This window comes from Notolabrus celidotus, chromosome 11 (assembly GCF_009762535.1).
Source record: "Notolabrus celidotus isolate fNotCel1 chromosome 11, fNotCel1.pri, whole genome shotgun sequence".
Classification (NCBI taxonomy): domain Eukaryota; kingdom Metazoa; phylum Chordata; class Actinopteri; order Labriformes; family Labridae; genus Notolabrus; species Notolabrus celidotus.
Window position 1 is genome coordinate 18054997 of NC_048282.1, and position 25116 is coordinate 18080112.

Sequence of the window (25116 nt, forward strand, 5' to 3'; positions counted from 1 at the left end):
AACCAAGAAGAAGTTTCAATAAGTAAAATAAAATAAAATAAATTAAAATAAGTAAAAATGAAAATAGATAAATAAAGATAGAATACAATGTTACAAATGGAATTTAGATTAAATAGCAGTAATTAGAGGCAGTATTAAAAATGTTTCAGTGGTGACAGGTTGACATGTGATTATGGTTGGTAAAGACAGATTAAGCAATAAATAAAAATAAATATGGGTATGTAATATGACCTAGAGTTGTAGTAAACAATAATAATGTAATACAACATAATATATATAATATGGCAAAGATGTAATATAACATAATATAACATAACATAATATAATATAATATAATAATAAAGAATAAAGAATGAAGGCAAACAGGCCCAAAAATATAATGTTAAAAGAAGATCTATAATGTCATCTGTTATTAAACTTTGTTTAATATTCCTGTCATAATAATAATAATAATAATGCATTTTATTTAAAGGAGCCTTTCTCAGCACTCAAGGTCACCGTACAGGGTGGAGTTTAAAAGAACAGTTTAAAAAATAGGCAGATAAAATCAACAAGGCATGACACACAGTGTAATTAATAAATACAAATAAAATTAACAGGATCAGATACAGTGCAGTGAAGAGGTGTAATCAGAGTGAATATGACAGTTTAAAAAGATGTGTTTTGAGCTTGAGATGTGATTTGAAAATGGAAAGAGAGTTGATGTTACGGATGTCTAGTGGGAGGGAATCCCAGAAGCGGGGGGCAGACCGGCTGAAGGCTCTGGACTCCATGGAGGTTAAGCAGGCGGTTGGTGTAGTGAGGTGAATGGAAGAAGAAGACCTGAGGGTGATGCTGGGTATCATGTTATTTCAATATTTTTGTATTCATAATTTTATACCTGTTGAATTCATGTTTCTTTCTCCCATAACTTGTGTTTTTGTATCCCCACATCCCTTATATTCCTGCTATTCACACTTACAGTCTGAATGTGTTGACAAGAGACAAACACAGAAATCTCTTGTGAGAAACCACTTGGCTGGTTTCAGAGGCCATTAAACAAGTTTGAACAGGCAGCAGTCTCTGGTGGATTATGATATTAAAACTAAAAATCCAAAATGGCTGTGTCCAGATGGCTGCAAACCTGTGAACATCTGATAATATCAGTGATGTTTACTGCAGACAGACTGCCTATCTGTGTTTCAGAGCAGATCTAAGATCAGTTTAGTGGTCAGTTTTTGTGCAGCAGACACTCATGCTGCCTGACTCGTCTTCAGCCAACCTGTAAACCTGCTGGTTCTGGCAAATAAACCAACCCTGTGAGGAAGCTCACACTCATCTCTAGAGCCCACACTTTTTACACGTCACCTTCATGGAGCTCCAACTCAGTTTACTGCAATCTGTTCATCAGTATGTGAAAAATAGATTTACAAAGACAACAGTATTCTTGTGAAAATGTTGCTGTACATGCCTGTTCTTGTCCATGCTAGATACAAGAGGAGAATAAAAAAAACACTGATATGTCCACTCAACTCTAAAACACACATCTACAAATATACCTGTATTCACATATTAATGAAAGGAGAACGTGTCAAACCAAAACACTTGTAATGAAAGAAGGGCTCTGGAATAACCACAGTTCAGAATGGAAAATCTCACTGCTTCAACTTTGGGTCAAACTAGGTTGAATCCCAGCAGCATTTCTCCATCTCGCTTCAATGGAGTGTAATCTCCAGGAGGCTAAAAAACAAGCTGTACTGTGTATTTTCGCAGGCCAGTTTATAAAGGTATACAGTAAAATACAATACTTCAGTTTTAATGTTGTTGTTTTTTTCGCTATGTAGGCTTTATCTCCTTCTTGGATGACACTCTAAAAGGGGGTGTAGCATAATTGTTTAAATGTGGTGCTCTGATCTTTGTGTCAGTTTTAATATTGAATGTCATCTTATCGTTTTGTCCCCTGTTTTGTTTTCATACTCACAAAAACATCATGCAAAAGTTTCTCAAATCTGATGAGTGGCTTTTTCATATCAATATTTTGCAGCTGGAACAACTTAAGGTTTTACACTTTTAAGTTAATTCCCCTAATTATCAAACTAATCCGGAAGTGAAATCAAGTTCCTCATAATCAGGAAGTTTTGATTGGCAGGTGGGTGTGTTCATGTTCGTGCTCTGTTTGTCGTCACCTGAGCTCATGATACCATACCCAAGTGGCAACCTCCGGTCTAAAAATATGAGTCCAATGCGGAAGTGCTAAAAACTGCAGTTCATTGAGGATCCACTTGAGGCTGGCTCCGGAAGTACCGGAAACCACTTACACACCCATTCAGAAAAGCCGATCTTTACAGCAGAAATAAACATGTTTACAGCCTGGTACAAAATGCAAGTGTAGTCTGGATAGCTCATTTCTCGATGTGCTCTCACTGTACGGGCTAAAAAAAAAATTCTAACGTGGCAATTTTTGAAGATATTGAGATTACGAGTCTTCCAATGAGAGGCGCAGCTGACTTGACTGACAGGCGGGAACATTGTAGCTGTTGGCTAGGAGGCTCAAACTCTGCCTCTTTACGTCACAATCACTCGACAGCAACAATATAGCTGCCGTTGACAGTTGGCCTCAAAACAGCGCTTCAGAAACAGATGGGTGACGTCACGGATACTACATCCCTTATATATACAGTCTTTGTACCATACCTGTCTGCTGTGTAAAACTTGTTCGTATTATTTACTCCATGTGAATATGGGACTAAAGTAACTAAAAACTGTTGGTAGGAAAGTCTAGTTTCATGTGTCGTTTGTTGTTTATCGTTGCTCAAGTTTCTTTGGTGAGTGAACCGTGCAATGATTCTTAATGTTTAGAAAGACCTTTTACCTTAGCCCACCAACTATCACACAAAATGAAATCCATAACGTCGGCCCTTCTTTACGATTGACTTTGGTTCATAAGCTACATTCTGTCAACTCATCGCTTTTCTACAACTCCATCCCCCTACCCTCCAAAAATGATAACTTTTGTCTCCCAAAAAACAACATGGCGAACAACCAAACTGGAGGCTGCTTGTCTGGAGGCTGATGGGTAATCAGCTCATGGTGGCAACGTCTTTTTCAGTCAAATGTTCATTTCAATATGAAGTAGGTAGGCTATGTTTCTGCAGAACCTGAGGCTGCATTTTGCTTAGACCGCAACAGTGTTGTTATGACAATCAGGGTTACGGTTACACCACTTATACAGTCTATGGGTAAGATACATAGACTGTATAAGATATGGATGTAGGATCCGTGATGTCACCTATCTGTTTCTAAAGCGCTGTTTTGAGGCCATTAGTCAACAGCAGCTATATTGCTGCTGTCGAGTGATTGTGACATAAAGAGGAGGGCTTTGAGCCTCCTAGCCAACAGCTGCAGTGTTCCCGCCTGTCAATCAAGTCAGCTGTGCCTCTCATTGGAAGACTCGTAATCTCAATATCTCGAAATTGCCAAGTTAGAAAAAAATTCAGACCAACTATAGTGTGTCCCGATGGAGGAATGAGCCATCCAGACTACACTTGTCTTTTGTACCAGGCTGTAAACATGTTTATTTCTGCTATCAAGATCAGCTTTTTTGAAATAAACACTGAGCCAGCCTCAAGCGGATCCTTGATGGACTGCAGTTTTTAGCACTTCCGTATTGGACTCATATTTTTAGACCGGAGGTTGCCGCTTAGTGGCAACATCTTTTTCAGTCAACCGTTCGTTTCAATATGAAGTAGGTAGGCTATGTTTCTGCAGAACCCAAGTCTGCATTTTTACGGCTGCCATGCTTGGACCGCAACAGTGTTGTTATGACAGTCAGGGTTACAGTTACACCATTTATACAGTCTATGGGTTAGATACTAAGAATGCGTACTTTGGCGACCCAGTGAGCTAGGTGATGCCATCGCAAACCATAAGGGTCTTGGGATTACGGTCCTGGAAATGCAGGTTTAAACCTGCATCCTACAGATCTGAAGACACATTCTACTAAACTTAGACTAAAGTGGACGATTGTCTTTAAGGTGAACTTATATCATTGTGATCAAAAATATATATATATAAAAAAACTTCAGAAACCGAATAGTGTTAGAAAAGCATCGACACTGGCACACATACTTTTATTATTTGATTTTTTTCTTTTTTGAAGTTGAATAGATACTTTGTGGTCTGTTGTGTTTGATATAGGCGAAGTGACATACGCTAGCCAGCAAGCTAAAACAATGTAATATGACTGTAGCAAAGGTAGATATATTAAGTGTGCTAAATTACTTAAGAATGTTAGTAACACTTCAAAATGTAGGCCACTATATAGGGAGTTTTTTAACCACAAACTGCTAATAAGAGATATGTCTTGAGAGCAAATAGGCCTGTGAGCTTCAAAGCCAAACCTCTGTGTTTTCAACTCAGCAAGGGTGAGTTTAGTTTCCAATTAATCAAATTAGTCATTTGAGTTAGAATATTACAACACTACTGTCTAAGATTTGATGTTGTCTAAATGTATCAGAACTTTCAAGTCCATAAGAGGAATTTCTAGAAACTTGCTCTTTAGCAGGCTTTTATAAACAAATATACACCTGCATAGATGCTAAGACAGTCAGTGTTTACTAGTGGCGATGAGAACGATGCTTTTAAAGAACTAAGAATTTAATATAATCGCTTATTGGCTACTCTGTGAACACTTTCAGCCCATTGAATCAAGAATGGTGGTGTCATAGTTTCTTTTGACTAGTGCATGTTTAGCAATATAACATGAGTTTGTGACTTAAAAGAATACAGTACATTTGAAAAAGCACAAATGAGGCAGTGTCTATTCACTCCAGTTGTTTTCATTCACACACACACACGCACACACACACACACACACACACACACACACACACACACACACACACACACACACACACACACACACACACACACACACACAAAACAAAAATCCACAAACATTACATAACAGCTACAGACAAGGGGCAGGTGGCCAGATTCAGAGCTGACCATTTGCATATTAATTTCTGCTTTTAAGGAAAAGGGAGCAGGGCAGAAGTCTGATCGCAGACTAAATTAAATAATTTGAAAGTATATGCTCAGTTTTTTTATTTATTTAGCCTACATGTTTGACACAAATTTTGTGACATAATAAATCTTTTGACCTCACATGTATACATGCTTTAGGCAACATTTCAGGGATGATTCATACATATAGTTTTGGCCTGTGTGTAAGATTTAAACATTTACTTAAACATGTCCTCAATATTTTCTTCCTCAATGTGTATCTATGTCTCTGACTGAATTCTCTGAGCCCGGCAGCCAATAAATTCCTGCACAAACTCACCCTGCTGAACACACAGTGAGCCTGTGCGTTCAGTCAGAAAAAAAAGCTTGCGCATCTTTTCTGTGCACAATCTCATCCAGGCTGATCTCAGAGCCAGGGGAGTATTTATTTTGTGAACCACACAGGGGGGTGTAGAGGCTGCAGGCCTAAATGACCTTTAGGATTTTGCCAAGCGCACTTGCCGACACTCCCTTACATTCTGCTGAGAGTCATCAATTATGCAGGGAAACTGCTCGCGCTGAGGGGGAAGATAGCAGCAACAATATGGCGACAACCGCAGTTTCTCCCCAATCTTTTCCACATCTGCAGTCCTGCTACAGCTTTCCGGATTCATTGTAACGCTAACAAAGTGAGTATTCTTCATTTTAATGGTTTGAGATATCGGTGCGTGTGTTGTTAGGTGCAGGCAGATTTTTTCTCCGTCGGTATCCTTGCGCAAATGTCGCAGAGCTGCACACTGCCCCGCGTCTTTTTTGGGGGAGCGGAATGGAAGAGGGTGGCTACGATTGCTGAGCATCTTTCGGCTGGACAACAACAGAGGAATCAAAGAAATTATCAATCCATTGATGTCGATGGCAAGAATTTATCGGATTAATTCTTAATCAAGCATTGTTCAGATCGTTGTGAGAGAAAATGCCTCGCTTGGAGTAGGCATCAGGGAGGGCGCAGTCTTACTGCTCCAACCCAATAGCGGCAAAACGATACACTATCCTCAATTTTTGGTTGCTATTTTTTATTTTATACACCCTGCGGACTGAAGGATGTTTCACTGAAAACGCCATGAATCTTCGAAAAGGGGGGTGATGCTATGTAGCCTAAGTAGCCAGATCCTCCTTCCACCATCAGTGGCCAAGAAATTTACATCCCTCCAGGTGATTTTTTGGCGTGGCAGCATCATCACTGTCTCCACATCGTCTTATTTGCTACATCTTGTCTTGTATTCAGTGTGTTTGTGTTCATTTCATACCACTGAGCAGCTTCAATCTCTGGGCTATCTCGTGGACATGGAGCCCTTATTGATTTGGCAGTCGACATGGCTTCACGGGTGTGGTGCAGATCATTCAAGGAAACGCGGAAAAACGCACGAATATCACGGGAAAAACGAATGACATGTGGCCTAATTTTTACTAATTGACAAGAATGAACATCTTGCTGTGATTTATTTCGATACATCGACGTCTCTCCTGTGACTCTGACAATTCTAAGGTAGCTTTTGCCATAGCGTGACATTTTCTCCATACAAACCACCCACTGCACCAATGGTGCCTTAGCCAATTTGGTGGTAGCGGGCCACTTATTTGCGCATTATAACCTAATGCTTCTGTCTCACTGTGGTCGTGCCGGACTTGTAAATCCAGTATATGGGGGGTGGGGGGGACGCACATAGTGGCGTCTACAGGCCCTCCTTAATTAACAGCTTTAGTAAACAAGTCGCCATTTCTCACCATGTCTTCAAACTCGAGAAAATGACAGAGGGGATGCCAAAATGTGCCCGAGTTTTCTTCCAGGATATGATTGCATAAATAAGCTTGGATAATGGCACGAGTCTCAGAGACAGGCAGACTAGTGCTGTCACTGGTGACTAGATAACACTGAAGGGAATTGAAGGATACAGTGCAGGCCTAAAGGCGTCGAGAAAATGAGAAGGCCTAGTTTACAGCACAGACAGATTGATTATGATTTTTTTCTTCTGTCATCCCTGCATGTTTTCATTCGTGCATATGTATGTGCTTGTGCATGTGTGTGTTAGTGCGTGCGCGCTCGTGTGGTGCTGAAGCGGACAGCGCCAGCAGAGCAGCAGAAGGCTCAGTGACTGCGAGGTTCCGGGGTCCATTTTAAAACAGACGTCTTGGCTCACAGGCTGCATGTTTTCATGTGTGTGAGTGTGTGTGTTTAGGTAGCGTTTGCTGTGTGATGTCAGCTATGCACGACGAGCTTGTTTAAGTTTGTGTTATGCAAGACAGGGAGAGGTAGCCTAAGTGACAGGTTTCATGATTCAGATATTGCTGATTGAAGACAAAATTCCATTACCCACTCCACCTTAGGCTGAAAACAGGGGTTCATGTTGAAAATGATCCACAACATCAAATAATCCCATTCATACCTTCATGTAGTCACAGTCTCGTTTCAGGTGTGGCTGTGCTTCCACTGAACTCCTCTTTCTTTCAGCACTACCTTACATCAATGTATTGACCCTGAAATGTCCTGAGTAGTTGTCATGTAACCATCATACCCTTTTTACATCTAACAGTGTGGAGAAAAGCCTCCACTGAGTCATGCAGCCATTAGGTCTGCTGGGCTTTCTGTCAGCCTTCCACAGCTGTTCAAAAAATCATAAGGAGTAAGATCCCTAAATGGGTCTGCTGTCATGTCAGGTTTTAATTCAGGACCTGGAATGTGTGTCCAACATTGAGGATAAATACTGGCCTGCATACCTTTTATACTTGTGTTGGCAGAGCACAAAATTAGTCAGAATTGACTGGAGATGTCTCTTAGAAAAGTACAAAATATTATTCTCTGTTAAGTCATTGTAAGACTGTGAAATACATGAAAAGTGAGATAGTTTATAATTAAACAACGTCCAATCGTTATCAACTGTAAATAATAATTGCTGGGTTATTGTTTTGGAATTTCATCTGTGGTTTCAGATATATGGCTCATCAACTCCTGCAAGTATTCAACTATATTGTTTTCTTGTGTACTGTAGATGTATGATAGCTAGACTGACATTCATCTCATGGCCAATATACGTTCTATGATACATTTGATATAAACATATACAATTTACAAATCAATGTTTGGAGCGACTTATAAACTGTGTCCAGCCTTGGTTTGTCAAGCAGTTTGACTCCACTATTAAAAAATGCCTTCAACACTGTCTCCAGTAACTGAAGTAGGACATCACAAAACTAGGATCGGTTGACTATGGATTATCGTGTTACTTATTCTTGGTAAAGTACCTTTAATCATAGCGGTGCAAAACTGGTTCAAAACCATCTGTAGAAGTGGTCTGATTCCCAGCTCAAACCTTTTAAAAGATTAGTTACAAATTCAGAAAATACTGTTCTGTCATAAAAACACTTGCCTTTTCTTCACTCTGACATAATATTAAGCTTTACTTGTCTATTTGTGGTAACAAGCGGCTAAACAAGGGGTTTTAGAACCAGCTAAATTCTCAAAATATATAGCCATATTTCTGTCACCTATGCTGTTTATAGATTTAAAGTTTATACGCTCTGTTCATGTTTAGATGTTTTGTATATACTCTCCTGACGAAGGCGAAGGGAGGGAGAGAGGAAGGTATATCTTTAAACAGGCATTTTCCTTTAATATAAAAACTAAAGCTTTTAGCTTCTGACCATCATCTGCATCTGGATGTACTTAAATCAACAAAAACATCATTGAATTTTCTCCAATTTTTTTTTATGTGATCTGAATTGAAATGTATATAGAAAGTAAAAGTTGTTCTGGGAGGTAGCAGTTTTAAATCTGTGTTTGTGGATAACAAGCGATAAGTGAGATATAACTAACTGTCCTTTAACTGCGAGATAACCATCCTGCTTCTCACTGGCTGCTCCCTAGTTTCTGCTATTGGACTTTTATTTATTTAACATTTGTAGTGTGTTCATCTTCTCATTCATTTTAATTGTTAAAGGAAATAGGAAATACATATCGTGGCAAGAAGCCATATTTGTAGTACTTTATATATTCGATCATTTTTTGGTTGATCCTGATTTCATTTTTCTACCAACATGACTCTTGATTTTATATGCTTGCATGTGTAAACATATACGAGCATCCTGGCACTGTTTATCTGCCCTTATGCTTTAATCACTCCACCTTTTCAGACCAAAAGAGTTCACTACTGTCCCTGAAAAGCTACCTTTAACTGCTTGAACAGTTAGTGTTTATTTCCTAAACATGCCAGAAGAGTGGTCTAGTATTGAATTTTTGTAGATGTTTTATTGACTTTCCCTGTCTGTGTGCCCCCTCTCAGAGAGCTGCTACTGTGGATGGTACAAACTAAGAACCAAGTAGCTGCAGGATGAAAACATGGCTCTACCCCTTCTTGCACCGCCAGGACCTGATAGTTTCAAGAAGTTTTGCCCGGAATCTTTGGAAATCCTTGAGCAACGCATCAATGAGGAGAAAAACAGGAAGCCGCCCAAGCAGGACAGCAGCTACCGCGATGATGATGACGAGAACAAACCCAAGCCCAACAGCGACCTGGAGGCTGGAAAGAGTCTGCCCTTCATCTATGGGGACATCCCTAAGGGACTGGTGGCGGTACCATTGGAGGACCTGGACCCATTCTACGTGAACTCTCAGAAAGTCAGTTTACAAAAACACACTTTTACACAAACACAGGCAGCTGACATTCTTTGGAACTGCCAAAGCCATAACATGTTTCTGATTTGGGCTGAGTATTAAACATGCATACATTTTGATACCATCCAGATTGTGTCCAGATAACATAAAGATCATCTAAATTTGTCCATCAGACAATGCTGGATTCATATCTAAATGACCAGTTCTAGGAAAGCAGATGTTGTTTTGCAGCATTATACTTTAAGGAATTTGGTGTCTTTGGTTCACTCCCCCAAAAAAGCCTAGGTATGAGATATGTGTCATAACTGTATACTTTTATGACTCTGGTGTCACAAAATCTCAATCAATATCCAGCTCATTTTGCAAATGGTATTTGTCCCTTTACCTCAGGTGCCTTAAATCTCAAATTACACCTACATTTTGGGCTTAATATTGCAGCTTTATAGAGATATGCAAGTGAGATATGACATGATTAATTCATATCACAACTCAACTGCTATGCCTGCTATGTTTCGCCTTTTCAATCAATTTAACCAAAATAACCAAGATATGGTTTTTTGGACTAAAATATTTCTTTTATAAAAATAAAAACAAACAGACTGAATGTTGACTTTTTAGACTCACACTTTTTTTAGGACACTAAAAAGACATTTAAAGATCAAAAATATATTAATCAAGAGCAACAGAACCATTATTTTCATGTCATTGTTTCATTTATATGTCTGAACAGTCAGCTGATGAGTCGCCTCATGATGTCAGTGTGAGTCATGCATGATGGCAGATATTACGCAGACAGTGGAGACTACATGTGCTTTGAGATGGTTGGCTTCCAGGTGTGCTTACAGTGACTTTATTCTCATGATTATGTTAGAGGCTGTAATTATGTTTCCCTCTTTGAAAGACCTTTGGGGAGTGTAAGAGTCGAGCTCTTGAGCTGTTGAGTGGACCGTTTTCTTATCTCTGATGTGCTCACGGGGCTTTGGGGAAAAGGTCGGAGTGAGTAACTATTGAAAGAGTGTTGTTCCACATGACAGACTTTCCTAATTGTTTAAGAAACAATCTCTGACAGGAGAGAAAAGCAGTAGCAGCAGCCTGGGAGGACTCTGGTTGTCTTAGTGGGGACACGTGTCTCTCTGGGGTTTCTGCCACGCCTGTCATTCAGTTTGAGGACAGCCAGGTGACCTTGGGAGTGTCTGAATATCACCTGTCAACCAAACTGTGAAAGGAGAATGTTAAAATTTTCGATGACTGTTTGGACTTGTTGAATCAACCTCTGTTCAAAATGATAACATATAAACAGAGGGTGAAATGAGGGCTCAGGAAAGCTAACTTAAGTTTACAGCCATCCTAAAAATCTGAACCATGTGTGCACTGTGATGCTCTGTATTCAGAAACAGTATTTAATAGTGTGAGGGTGTTAGTTAGTTAAAAAAATAAGCCATAATTCATCATAAAATGGCCGTCTTAAGTGTTAATCAAGATGCAGGGTGCACTGAGGTCAGAGTAATGGTGCTGTGTTTTTAAAAATGCTGAACAGCACACCTCAAATCTTCCATCACGTCATTTTTTTGCCTTATTTCAATAATTATGTAACAAAGTTGGCAGTTTTATCCAAAATGGTCTACTCTGATCACATTAATATCAAGTACTGCTGAACATTTGACAGCCCTGTTGTATAACTCAGTACCAGTCCACATCATATAGCAAGTCCTACCTGAAAGAACAGGCCTATAATAAAGTGTTTAGTCATCATCATTAGCTGAACAGATTTGTTCAGATATTTTGAGTTTGTTGATCTCTCCCTCTCCCTCTCCCTCTCCCTCTCCCTCTCTCTCTCTCTCTCTCTCTCTCTCTCTCTCTCTCTCTCTCTCTCTCTCTCTCTCTCTCTCTCTCTCTCTCTTTCTCTCTCTTTCTCTCTCTGGCTGTCTCGGTCTTATACCTCCTTGTCTTTACACCATGCACGCCGTCTGTTATGTAACCACCAGTCCAGTGCACAAGTAGGAGACACGATTCAGACACGTAGAAAACATTTCCAGCAATACGTGGGGCTTTTGATAAACTCACTCAACCACTCACTCCTCTTTTTTGTCACACACATCCATGCCTTACTGCTACAGATGCATACCAGTTCAGGGAGGTCTGTGTGCTTCCTGTGTTTAGCTTTTCGCCCTGCTTTCCTCCACCAGTAGTCCTGTCAGCTCTCAGCTTCAGGCAAATCTAATTATGGCCCTCGATCTAGTCTCGTTCCAGTGCCAAAGGGAGTCGATGCTGCTTTGGATCTGGCAGCTTGAGCAGCCGTGACGTCAGATCAGGTGGTGACCTTGATGAAAGAATGTTGCTCTGTATGTCTTTGTCACAGAGGCAACAGGCTCGTTCTGGATACATTTCTCACAGGGACTTGGGGTGGATGGTGGAGAATAACTGTTAAGGAAAGCTGTTCATCTTCCTCATCACAAATCTTCAGCTGTAGCTCTATCAAGTAGTGTCATAGCAGCAGCAGGCCTGCTTAGTGATGACGCAGCATCCAGCCGGCGGCCAGAGCACGGAAGCGCCACGGTGAGCTGGGCCAGTCCATGTCAAACTCAGTACAAGGCTGGTGAAAGAGATCATTTTCAAGGAGAGGGAGAGGGAATGGGAGGAAGACAGTGAGGACAGGGACGAAATGGACGACAAGTGCAAGGATGCATAAGCACACTAGTTCTCCATCACGGTCCAGGCACGCTCACCAAAATGGTTTTAACAGGGGAAACCCTTGTGGTCCATAAAATATTCAATTTTAACAAGAAACAAAAAAAGAGATGGGTGAGGTGTTCTAATATTTTTATCTGAAGCAAAGTCAGTCCTATCAGAGAAATACACATTTTCCACAATCACACCTGTGTGTGTATCAGAGAATAGCTAATGCCTGTCTGTCTGTCTGCTTTAGCACTGATTAAATATTCATGTGTAAAACAGTGATATCTTAAAAGTCATTGATGGTTTGTGACCCTGATGCAAGGTGCATTTGTGCAAATTATAGATGTGCATATGGCATATTGCATATTCATGAAATCACTTGTATATTCTACACAGCTGAAGCCTTTTATTTGAGATCAAAATCTTTTTTTTAGGATGGAAAATGGAAGTAACAGGGCAAAGGCAGGGTGGGGAAAACATGAGCAGGTTAGCATGTAGCATGACAGCAGAGCCTCTGAGGCGCTCTGGCCGTAGAACCCATAAATCGCAGTCCATTTACCATTTACCACATGGGATGAAAGAAGGGGGGCCTGAATTGCTGCTGCAGCCCCATGGAGGCAGATGCTGCAGCCTTTCCTGATGGCTGAAGCTTCTGTGTGTGGAAGCGGCTCTCTCATTCCTTCTCTGTCTCCTGCCCATCCCCCCCCCCCCCCCCCCCCCCCCCCCCCTTGCCTTCCCGTTTCCCGTCTTTTGCTCAGCTCTCTCTGCCCTGCTTCTCTTCAGCCTGCTGCTGCCACAGTTGCTGCCTGCCTGCCTGCTTCACTCGCTCGTCATCTCCCCTGTTTTCTGCTTGTCCTCTCCTCTGCTCTCCTTGCTGCTCGGCTCTGGATTATGAAATTTTCAGTAGCTTTGCAGCAGTTTAGTCATGCGTTACGAAAAGACTCCCATCGTATATAGCAGTTGTGTATGTGTGTGGTTAACCTCGGTGGCTCATTCCTTAATTTTGTGCATGCATGTTTGTGTGCACATATACTGTATGTGCCTGTGCATTAGACTATGTGTATCGGTGGTGCATATGCACACATCATGTGTGTGATGGTTTAAGTTATCAGAAATGTCACGCTACTGGCAACTGGCATGTTTCCATGTATCCCATCATGGACGACCATAGTGTTCAGTGGGAATGTTTACAGATTATACGTGAGTATCAGAGGCTGCTGATCTGACACATTACAGTAACTAGAGAACAACACTACCTTATCATATTGAACTGAGCTTGTTCGTATTTGTCTATTGATCTCAGTCAAATGAACACCCAAGGGTCATGTGGCAGGAATGTGCCACATCCTCAGGGCAGAAAGGCTCTTGGTTTTAGTTTCATGTTTCTGCCCACAATGTTTACGTTTATTGTTTACACAACATTTCACAAGTGCACTTCCTTTCTGTTGGGGTTGTGCAGACCACATGCAGTCATGTGACACCACAATGAGGTCTCTTACTGTACATTTCACCTCCCAAACTTCCTCCTCTTCCTTCTCCCTTTCGACTCCACCGTGTCCGGCCTTCAGCGGCTCTGCAGGGCTTAATGTAGTGAGGGAAGCCTTGTTAAAAGCACAAGGGCCCATATCACTTCTGCAAATGCATAGAGTCTCATTAAAGTTTCATGCAATTCGCCATATTTTATTTAAACAATTATGAGGTTATCCACAGACGGAGGCTTGCCTGCCCCTTTCCGCTTTGCTTGTTTCCCTCGGTTGAAACCACCAAAGCCATGAAGTGCAGGAAGGCACTGAGTGACTGGGACAAAATACCGATAGTAGCAACCATTTTCATGTTAGTACATTTCACAGGGAAATGCATGTCATACTACTTTATGAACAAATACTCATTATTATAAATTGTCTACATACGTATGAGATAAACGTACAGTGATATGTATGCTGAAAACATGCTTGCAGTATTTGAAATAGGATGACTTCTCAGTTTTTTGTGTCATTAATTTTTTTGTATGATGGATGATCTATACTTCTGTGTTTTGCATTTACTTAGATATGTGTATTCTTATCAGACTGTTCATTGATTAATCCTCTCCTCTGTTCTTTTCTCCACAGACATTTATAGTGCTAAATAGAGGGAAGACAATCTTCCGTTTTAGTGCCAACCCTGCCTTGTACTTCATAAGTCCTTTTAATCTGGTTAGGCGAATAGCTATTAAAATTTTGATACATTCATATCCTTTCAAAAGATGTCTTAACAGCTGAGACAAAAAGGTTTCCTGTTCATGTGTATTATTCATGATGATATGTTCTGTCTTTCTGCTTGCACTGTTATTGATGTTCCCTGTGACTCCTGTTACAGGAGAGACAGATACAAATGGGTGTGCTGTGGTCCCAGTCTGAAGATGGCAGCCAATAGTGAGCTAGATTTTAGAAAATGACTTTTTGACATGAAAGAACAAGGACAAGCAGGAAAGCATTTGATAGCCATTTTATCTTGGGAAGGGCAGGCTAGTACAAGGGATCAGTCATCCTTAACATTAAACCAGGCTGGATCTCCAAAGTAAGCCTATTATGGTTTTTACACATTTTCACATATCTGAACTCATCTTAGTAAGGAGAGCTGCAAAATACCGACCCCTGAGGTAGCAGGAAATTGATTTAGAACACTGTCTGAAACTTATCCTAGCAACATTTCATTAGAACAAATCATAAAAATGACATTAAACCATAGACTGTATAAAATATGGACGTAGTATCCGTGGCGTCACCCATCTGTTCCTAAGCGCTGTTTTGAAGCCAATCGACGGCGGCAGCCATATTGGAAATGCGGAACTCAACCAGGCAGAGTGTGACATAAAGAGGCGGAGTTTGAGCCTCTTAGCCAACAACTATGTGTTCCTGACCAGGAGTCAAGTCAGTCATGTCCTTATTTGGGCAAAAACTCGTAATCTTAATATTTCTGAACCGTCGCCTTAGAAAAAAATTAACCCCCTGTACAGTGTGTGCTGATAGAGAAATTAGCTACGTAGAGCCAAGCCGTTTTTTGAACCAGGCTGTAAACATGTTTATTAATGCTGCAAAGATCGCCTCTTTTGAATTGGTGTGTATGTGGTTTCCGGTGTTTCTGCAGCCAGCCTCAAGCAGATTCTTGATGAACTGCAGCCCGCATGGGCTTCATAGTTTGAGACCGGAGGTTACCGCTTGCATTAAACCTAATAGCTGAGAGATACTAAAACCCATCCAGCAAATATCTGCTGGCCACAGTCTTAACAAATGTGACCTACAAACCCTTATAAAAACTGCTAAAAAGTGCTCTCTAAAAGACGAGGCTATACATTTCAAACGTAGACAATTAGGACAATTGATACATGATCAGTGAAAAAAGTATCAACACTTATTTTCAATAACCAGAGACCTCATCTTTTTTATGTTGTTTTTTAATGCATTGTGTCTCTGGTACCTATAATGCAGTTTGAAGGCCAACAGTTAATTCAGAAGTGTGGATGTGTTGCTAGTAGTGGTAAATGTAGTAATTTTAAATTAATTAACTTAAACTTTATATGCACTACCAGTGCTTCTATCACTAAAGGCTTATCTTTATTTCCACAGGGATAGTCCACATGTATGTTTAAAAAATTACCAGAACACACAAAATCTTAAAGCATCTGTTAAATAATACAAACATGCTCAAAACAATACATTTTAAGAGCAAACAAAGACCTGATGAGGATATTCCCTTTCTCCACCTGCCACTGTAATAAAGTTTAGCCCTGTTTTTACTCTCAATGATATTGATTATTGTACTGCCCTTTTGTTTACCTAATTTCCTTTCATTTTTAGCCACAACCCACAGCTATTACTGACCTCTGTCTGCTTTTACAGCTGATTCTGAGGTTTCCTTTGTTTCCTTCTCAGTGTGGACCTCTCTGCACTAAAGGCTTTGAGGCATATACACCATGCTATTGTTTTAGTCTTGCCATTACGTTCCCACTAAATATATACCATTTAAATATTTCATTGGTAAAATAATGGCCTTGGTGGTAGTGGGCACACATAACCTAACTCTAAGTGCTATAAGTAGTTTTTACAACATTTAGCCCCTAATATGTGGAGGGTTCTTCAGGCTGACTGGACCACAGGAATCACATCACATGCATACCTAAGTAACTGTAGTTGTTTTTATTGCTGTGTTTATTGCTGTATTGATGTTTTTTAATGTTGATGTGTCTGATATATAATCCATATTTTCCTTAACCTGCTCCTCACTCTTTTCAGCATGATTATTATGTGTACTATTTTGACCAACTGTATATTCATGACCTTTAGTGATCCCCCCGAGTGGTCAAAACAAGTAGAGTAAGTATATTTTGAGTATATTCACTCAGTAGCAAAATGCATGCTAACTGCTAGTCCTAGTTTGTGGCTATCTTTTTCTATATGAACACAAAGCAGGTTCACTGAATGTATTAGAGGCAACCACCAGGGATAGGTTACTGCTAACTCTTAAAAGAATATCATGTGACATTAGAGTTGTTGATATTTGTTGAAATCAATAAATTCAACAATTACTATCATTTCATTTCTTCCCTGTGCCATACACTCAGCTTTGTAGTTTCCTGGATGTTTGAAGAGCAGACGAGAGTGCAGATATTCAGATTTGAGTGAGCTTTGATGCCTCCAAATGAACTGATTCTGTCAATGCTTTTTCTTCCAGGTACACGTTCACGGGGATTTATACGTTTGAGTCTCTTGTAAAAATCTGCGCACGAGGATTCTGTATAGACGGGTTTACTTTCCTTAGAGATCCATGGAACTGGCTGGATTTCATGGTCATTTCGATGGCGTAAGTATTGTTTCTGTTATTTCTACTGTCAGTATATGATCAAATGTAAATGTATAGAGAAATATAGCTGTTTAATTGCTAAGGAGGGTGGGAACAGAAAGTGAGGTTTTCTACTGTACAGATTGTTCATCCTTTTCTAATTTGTCTTTCTTTTTTGTCTGGTAAACCATCATCTGTGTTTTCTCCATTGATCTGAGACTCCTCTGGTCTTTCTCTTTGGGAATTGAAGGTTTCCATCTGACACTCTGCAGCTTCCCTGATAACACCCACACCTCAGTCCCATTCATCAGATTTATCTGCCTCTTGTCAGCTAACTCTCCTTTTTATTCACCTTTTGTCCCTCAACATCTGCTGGATCCTGCAACATTCAATTTAAGGCCCACTATGCTGACGTCGACTACACCTCACTTAATACTGATTCTACGTGTCTATAGGATAAAACACATACCCAAAATGATCAGCACCATGCAGAAACATCCTCATTGTCTGTAGAGCTCACATCCCATGGTCCGTCTGTGTGTGACTTTACCTTTTCACCTCATCTCTTTATGTAAATAACAAGTTGTTGTAACTGTGGTTTGATCCTGCAGGTATATAACAGAGTTTGTAAACCTAGGCAATGTCTCAGCTCTGCGCACGTTCAGGGTGTTGAGGGCATTGAAAACTATTTCTGTAATTCCAGGTAAGACAGGATGGGGCGGGGGACGGTTGGGCGGGGTTGGTGTTAGGTGTATGTGCATTCTTTCCTTTTACCTTCCACCCTTCTCCTCAGTGGACAGGCTCTGTGAGTGGCGTCGTTTCCTCCTGGTTCGGTGGTGTTGTGCTCTTGGCGTGTGTGGTTATTGTCATCGTGTTTGTTCTGTGTGTGATCCTTCCCCTATTTCAGATATATAACAGAGTTTGTGGACCTGGGCAATGTATCTGCGCTGAGAACATTCAGAGTTCTCCGAGCATTGAAAACTATCTCTGTCATTCCAGGTGAGACTCAGTTTAAACACTAAGGCTGATCCTCTCACCCTTTCTTTTCTACTCACTATTATGATTAATATTATGATTTAAGCAACTACTAAAGAATTGGAGACAACCATTTTTTGATTTATTTTTCCTCCAAAATTATCAAAAATGGTACTAATACATTTTTGATAGGCTTTGCAGTCTCCTCCAGGGCCCTCAAAAGTGTCTGCACTCTCTTCTGCCCCAGTAGCAATCTCATTAAGAGACTCACTTCCAAGGCAGCTGTGTTGCTCTTTAGAAATAGCTTTAACCCCTTCGTTCCTCACCAGCTTTGAGATTAAGTAAAAACTCTGTTCCCTAGTAAAGAAAATTGATGATAGATTATTCTCATTTTAAAGAAAACTAAAATAATTATATAAAGTATTTATCAGCTTAATAACGTGCATAGGAATTCAAATTTGTCAGAAATGAATCAATTTGTCCCTTTACATAGAAGAACAGGACCAGTGATGTTAAGGCAACATTTTGATTACACTAGTGATTGAATTGGAATTAACAGATTCCATGTTTTTGGGATCAAAAATGAACCTTGTACATGTCAATGTTCATATTAGAAATGGTTTAGCTCTGAGCTAGATCCCAGAGAACACACCTATTAATTATAAATGAAGACTGCCAAGCCTAGTTTGTGAACATATCTCTTATGCTGCATGATGCTTTCAGTCACTTGCTTTTACAATATTAGCCTATCGAGAGCTTGGCTGACAAATGGCATTGAGAGTTTGATTTGCCCTCTTTTTGTTTTTTAGTTTGATTATTGATTTTTTGTTTCGTTTTGTTTTTTACAACCGACTTGAATGATATACTACATAGAAAAAGAAATGGTGTGCTCACATTGTGGAGGTTTTGGACACAGATGGGATGGTTGAATGACCTCTTGACCTTTTTGAGTGACAATGACCCCACATCTCTCTATTGGTTGATAGAGGATGTGGAACAGATGTCGCGCTCACTCAAAAGAACCACTGTGGATGACTTTTGTTAATGGCTCATTCATCTGGAAATAGGAAAAGAGTCCTCAAGGTGCAAATAAAGATTTATAATGAATGGATCTAAATTGTATTTGAGGGAATACTTTGACACCCTTGGACACATGGGGTTAGTTTAGCTTTGTTTAGCATGAAGACTGAAAACAAGGAAATACAGCTGGCTTGGTTCTATCAACATCTCTTATCATCAGTAACCAACATGTTGTACCCATAGGCTGTGTAATGAGGGAAACAGCCACTGTGACATGTTATTGGACTGCCTCTAAAGCCTTTGGTTTGATTTTTTGCTCTTGCCACCCCACGTTCATCGAGACGATGGAACTGAGCGAGTAGTTTTCAAAAGATAAGTTATAACAGTTTTATAGACCATTCTCAAGGCTGAATAATTAGCTTGGTGTCTTTCCTAGATGGTAAGTAGTATAAACTAAAAATCAAGGTATGCTGGATGTGGTCACATAAATCTGCTTATAGCTAACATGAAAGTAAATGCAGATTTCAACATGCTAAAACATTGGAGCACAGACTTCTTACACTAACTGTTAGTATAGTCAATTTCATACCGAGCCATTTCATCTGACAGATATTAGTTTAAAAATGTGTTCAATAGCACCAAGACACAAACATGAATTTGAAGTGTTTTATCTTTTGCCAAGAAAACGGCTAGCTACACTCACCTGTTACTCATAGCAGCCTATCCTTTTTCACACACGCGCGCGCACGTACACACGCACGCACACGTACACACGCACACACCCACACCGTAAATTGTGAAATAAGATAGTGTTAATTTTGGCTTTGGGGTCTTGCATTTTAAGAGATAGATAATTAAAATGTGCTCACTCTTAGCCACAGCCTCAAGTGGCCCTTTAAGGAACCACATATTAAGCCCCTGATGATGCTGCATGGTTATGTTAAGCAAAACTTTGAGCTGCTTTTTTCACTTTTGTGATAGGAGCTTTAAAAAAAACATGTTTCAGAATTGGTAAGCATGATTTGTGCTGATTTTATTCCTCAAGACGGAGTCCACTGTTCTCCCTTGTTTTCAGTCTTTGATCTATGCTGAGCTAAGTGACTGCTAAGTGTGGCTATATACTGAATATGGAAAAATATTATTCTTGAAGTTTTAAAAGCTTTTCAAGGCCTGTAACACTGGCCTTGAAGGTGTAGCTTTATTCTGCAGTTGTAGCCGGTAGATTTTGAAAACTCAAAGTTTTTGGTATAATAATAGGAAATAACTTGGAACTTGTTTAAGAAGATGTAGCCACTGTGTACAGCTGGTGAGCCCACTGTACCTGTAGGGATTAACTAGAAAAGGGAGGTATGGGTCATCCTGATGTTAGAGTTCCTTGTGGGCCTGTGTGAACGCTGCCAGAGGATGCCTGTCCAAAAGGTAAACTGATTCTGTCCTTAGTGAAGGTGTGGGTGAGACAGACTTTAGGGTCTCATAGCTTTCCTTATACAAGACAGTTCAAGAAAGTGTCAACACTGGCACTGGCATTGAATTGCTCCTGTTCAGCCTTGGAGTTTAAATGACCTGCATGTGGTTTCCAGCCCCCTTGCCTGTGCCTCTGGTCCTTCTTATGGCCCCTATTTGTGCTGCTGTGCTCTATTCCTTATGGATTTCCTCTCACTTTTCTACAGTCTTCCCCCTCTTTTTCACTTTGCAACTTAAAAAAAATGCAAATTTATTCTCATCAAAAGCCAATCAGACACTCAATTTGATAAGTATTTCAAAGTTTTCTTTCTGGATGTATCTGAAAAGAGTGGGAAAGCTTCTAAGTATTTCCTGTTGTTTTGTATTTAGAGCTTTATTGTTTGTAATCTGTATTTTGTATCCAAAATGTATTACTACTTCTAAATAAAAAAACAACTGTATTTTTAGTTCCATTTATATAAATTCTGCCTTTTGCCAATATTGTCGGCATATATTTTTTACTAATGCATATTTTCATAAAGGTCTATTATTACATTACAAATTGACATTTTGTATGGAAATATGTAACCTTTGATAGTTAAGTTTACTAAAAGTTAACAATACAGTAAAGCTACATTGAGATTTCTACTGAATTTTAGCCAACACTTGATGCTTCCCTGTGATAGTTTTCTGAAAGATATAGCATATATGCTGTAGTAGTCATCAGAAAAGACCTCTAGCAAATGTAGACACTCCACTGAAACTTACCTGGAGCATCAGCATCTCCTGTATCACCTGTGTGGTCTGTGTACGTGTGTGCGTGGCTGCCCCCCAGGCCTGAAGACCATTGTTGGTGCTCTGATCCAGTCTGTGAAGAAACTTTCAGATGTGATGATCCTGACAGTCTTTTGCCTGAGTGTCTTTGCCCTCATCGGTCTCCAGCTCTTCATGGGCAACCTGCGGCAGAAGTGTGTTGTCTGGCCAATCAACGTCACTGAAACCCACTTAGCCAACGGCAGCAAGGGCTTTGACTGGGACGAGTACATCATGAACGACAGTAAGTAGAGGGATGGCTTCACCTAGAGTGAGCTGGCAGCATGCTTGGGGTATGAGTCAGCCCATATGCTGGAACGACAAAACAATGTGCCATTTTGGCTCTGGATAGATAAAATGCATGCTTTGAAATGAACTGCTCTGAATTGAAGTCAGAAATGGATCTGAAGGGATTTACAGACCACTGCAGAATAAACAGATGTAGCTGTGACAGCATGTGAACGAAATGACTCATTACTGCTGTTTGTTTTTTCTTTTTCAGCCAATTTCTACTTCCTCCCTGGCCAGCTGGATGCTCTCCTCTGTGGGAACAGCTCAGACTCAGGGTGAGTTGCTTTCTCTGCCTTCTCTGCTGTTCCTCCTAAGACCTGCTGCAGCTTTACTATCTGTCTGAAGTCAGCCTGCATTATAAGTAAATAGTGCTGAGTCATTATGGGACGGTTGCCCTGTTCCCTCCCTCTCACTCGCTTACTCTCTCTCTCTCTCTCTCTCTCTCCTTCCCTCTTGTACCACCCCTCAGCCGCTGCCCGGAGGGCTTCACATGCATGAAAGCTGGGAGGAATCCAAACTATGGCTACACCAGCTTTGACAGCTTTGGCTGGGCCTTCTTGGCTCTCTTCCGACTCATGACACAGGACTTCTGGGAAAACCTTTACATGCTGGTAATGCTCAAAAGTCAACAGGTTCAGTCTGTTCATACCTGCTCTTGAATACCTCTGCCTATAAAGAGTAAAACTGCGAAGTGTTGTCGAAAGGATCAGTTACCTCATTGATTAGTTGACCAGAATAGAAACCAAAGTATTACTGTGCAAAACTGCTGATGTTTATTGGTTCCAACCCCTGCAGTTTTGCAAATTGGCTACTTATCTCTGACAGATATTGCTGCATATGTATGATCTTTAAGCTGAAGTGTAAATGAGTAAAAGAAACTTAGCAAACTATAGGTTATGTAACATTATAGTTTTTCTCTAATCTCTATTGATACCTTTGTGCTGTCATACACACAGCTCACATGTCCCATGAAAGATGTAACTCTTTGACAAAAGATGGTGGATCATTTTAATTTTTCCTCTACCTACTTTGAATCACAGTACAGTATACTGTCACCAGGTCTGCCAAGTCTGTCGGCCTGTTCCACACAAAGCCTGTAGAGACCTGCTTCTGCATATAGAGGCCAGGTGGAAGGAAAGATGTATTAAATATTAAAGGCTCAGCTTACAGTGTGGCCAATGAGGGAGATGGGACCTGATGGGAGCATTTCCTCTCATACTTCTATTTTTGCTCCTATATGTGATATTCAGCTCTCAACTACAGGCTCTCACAGCAGTGGTGTGCTCAGTGCTGTATCTTTAAATAATGATTAGTCAGCCGTGTTCAGGACTGATAACTGAGCTCAGTCTGTTGTATTGCCATGGAGGTATTTTTCTTCCTATCAACACAAGATTTGGTTATGTGTAGGGATGTAAGATAATTAGTCAAACTCCTAATCAGTTTTTGCTTCTCTTGTTGGAAATATGGTGATGTTCTCTTTCCAGCACTACATGTCAATTACATCCATTGTTCATGTGGTCGGCATTTTCACTTTTATGTCCCAAGAAACCGTCTCTTTTTGTTAACCGGATTTTGGGAAACCAAATCAGATGGTTGGGTACTAATGCATCACTAAATGACTTAAGCAAAACTGATTCAGTGTTTTGGCAGCAGACATTTAAATGTCAGTAAGCTATGTTTGTGTTTTATCTTTGAATCTTCTATCCAGAGGAAGCCACTGACATTTATGCTGAGTTGATTTTTGCACCCAAAAATGTCAGATCAGGGAATTGTGCTTGTTCTCTCCAACAACAGCTGACTGTTTATTTCTGATGAGTCATTGAGAGGGACGAGCATTGAGGTCTTGACTTCGAGGTTGAGGTTACATATAAGATGTCATAATTGGCTTTGATGTTCTCTACATCCATCCCCTCTCACCCCATCTTCACTGAACTGCCTCCTGACAGACACTGAGGGCCGCAGGAAAGACCTACATGATCTTCTTTGTGCTGGTGATCTTTGTGGGTTCGTTCTACTTGGTGAATCTGATCCTGGCTGTGGTGGCCATGGCTTATGAGGAGCAGAATCAGGCAACAATGGAAGAGGCCCTGCAGAAGGAGGAGGAATTTAAGGCCATGTTGGAGCAGCTCAAGAAACAGCAGGAAGATGCTCAGGTCAGCCCCTCTGCAAGATTGAATACAAAAAATGCCCCTGAGCCATTTTATGTCATATTTCTGACTTTATCCTGTATATGGTTTCTGCAGGCTGCAGCTATGGCAACCTCTGCAGGCACAGTTTCAGAAGATGCAGTGGAGGATGACGGAGGAGGGCGACTGTCATGCAGTTCATCCGAAATGTCAAAGCTTAGCTCAAAGAGTGCTAAAGAACGGCGTAATCGTAAGAAGAAGTGGCGGCAGAAAGAGCAGGAGAAGGAGAAAGGGGACAGTGAGAAGTTTGTTAAGTCAGAATCTGACGACGGCAGCAAGAGGAGCCGCTTTCGGTTTCCTGATAATCGCCTGGGTCGAAAGTCTTCCATCATGAACCAGGTGAGGAAAATAAGAACAATGCTTCGGTGGTTTGAGCCTTTCTTCAACATAACTCTGATTTTCTTACTTAAATGTCATGTTCAGATGATTTAAAAATGTGTAAACTTATTGAGTCTCATTTATTATTTGATACAAAAAGAAACCAAACAAAACCTCATGGCCAAAGCTACAGTTGTATTTCCATGAATAGAATAAATATGACAGTAACTGCTAGTGTGGGTGGTTTCAGGTTGAGGTATATTTCCTAATCGATGTGCTGCTTCTGTACACTGTGGTGTTGAACGCCTTTAAATACAGAGGAGCATATAGTGGCCTGACATGTAGAAACACAAGTTTAGATTCTGAATTATTCACAGCGATTGCATGAATGTTTCAGAGGAAGCAATCCTGCAGCTTTGTTAAGGCCTCACTCTCTCACCGCTGGCTCTTATTATATGTTTAACAGCGTAAGATTTGTCTATAGGTGACATTTATTTATAGCAGGATGTGTCTGCTAACATACCTTTGAAGCAAATAGGTAGTTTTGGAGCAATGTTTGCCTTTGTTAGTAAAGATGGTTGAAGATAGAAAGTGGAGAAGAGAGTGAGGGGATGACATGCAGCAGTTGGGCTGAGGCTGAGGAGTTGGACCACCACCCACTGCAATGAGCACTAAAGCTGTTTCACAGGGCATAAGAAATCCCGGCACTGGAAGCCATGATTTGTCAGGCATTAAAAATGTAATACACATGTCTACTGATGCACCTTCAGCCTGTGGTGATCATAAGCCAGAACTGTCACTCTGTGTGTCATAGTCAATGGAGAATCTGGGCTGCAGTTAATTTAAAACACTTGCTGAAAAACCTAAAAAGCTACAGGAAAATTGCATCTCTTTTTCTCTTTGGGTGGTCACGGGACTACA

General features: G+C 40.5%; 1 protein-coding gene across 1 annotated transcript in view; it reads left to right on the top strand.

Annotated features, from left to right (window-relative positions):
* Positions 1 to 9332: 9332 nt before the first annotated feature.
* Positions 9333 to 25116, top strand: part of scn8aa (sodium channel, voltage gated, type VIII, alpha subunit a) — a 42446-nt gene continuing 26662 nt past the window's right edge. The window contains exons 1-10 of the mRNA XM_034696655.1: positions 9333 to 9655; positions 14440 to 14558; positions 16594 to 16683; positions 17042 to 17170; positions 17761 to 17852; positions 21423 to 21644; positions 21903 to 21966; positions 22161 to 22302; positions 23638 to 23844; positions 23935 to 24216. Of these exons, the coding sequence (XP_034552546.1) occupies positions 9377 to 9655; positions 14440 to 14558; positions 16594 to 16683; positions 17042 to 17170; positions 17761 to 17852; positions 21423 to 21644; positions 21903 to 21966; positions 22161 to 22302; positions 23638 to 23844; positions 23935 to 24216 (1626 nt within the window). The 5' untranslated portion in view covers positions 9333 to 9376. The remainder of the gene's footprint in view (positions 9656 to 14439; positions 14559 to 16593; positions 16684 to 17041; positions 17171 to 17760; positions 17853 to 21422; positions 21645 to 21902; positions 21967 to 22160; positions 22303 to 23637; positions 23845 to 23934; positions 24217 to 25116) is intronic.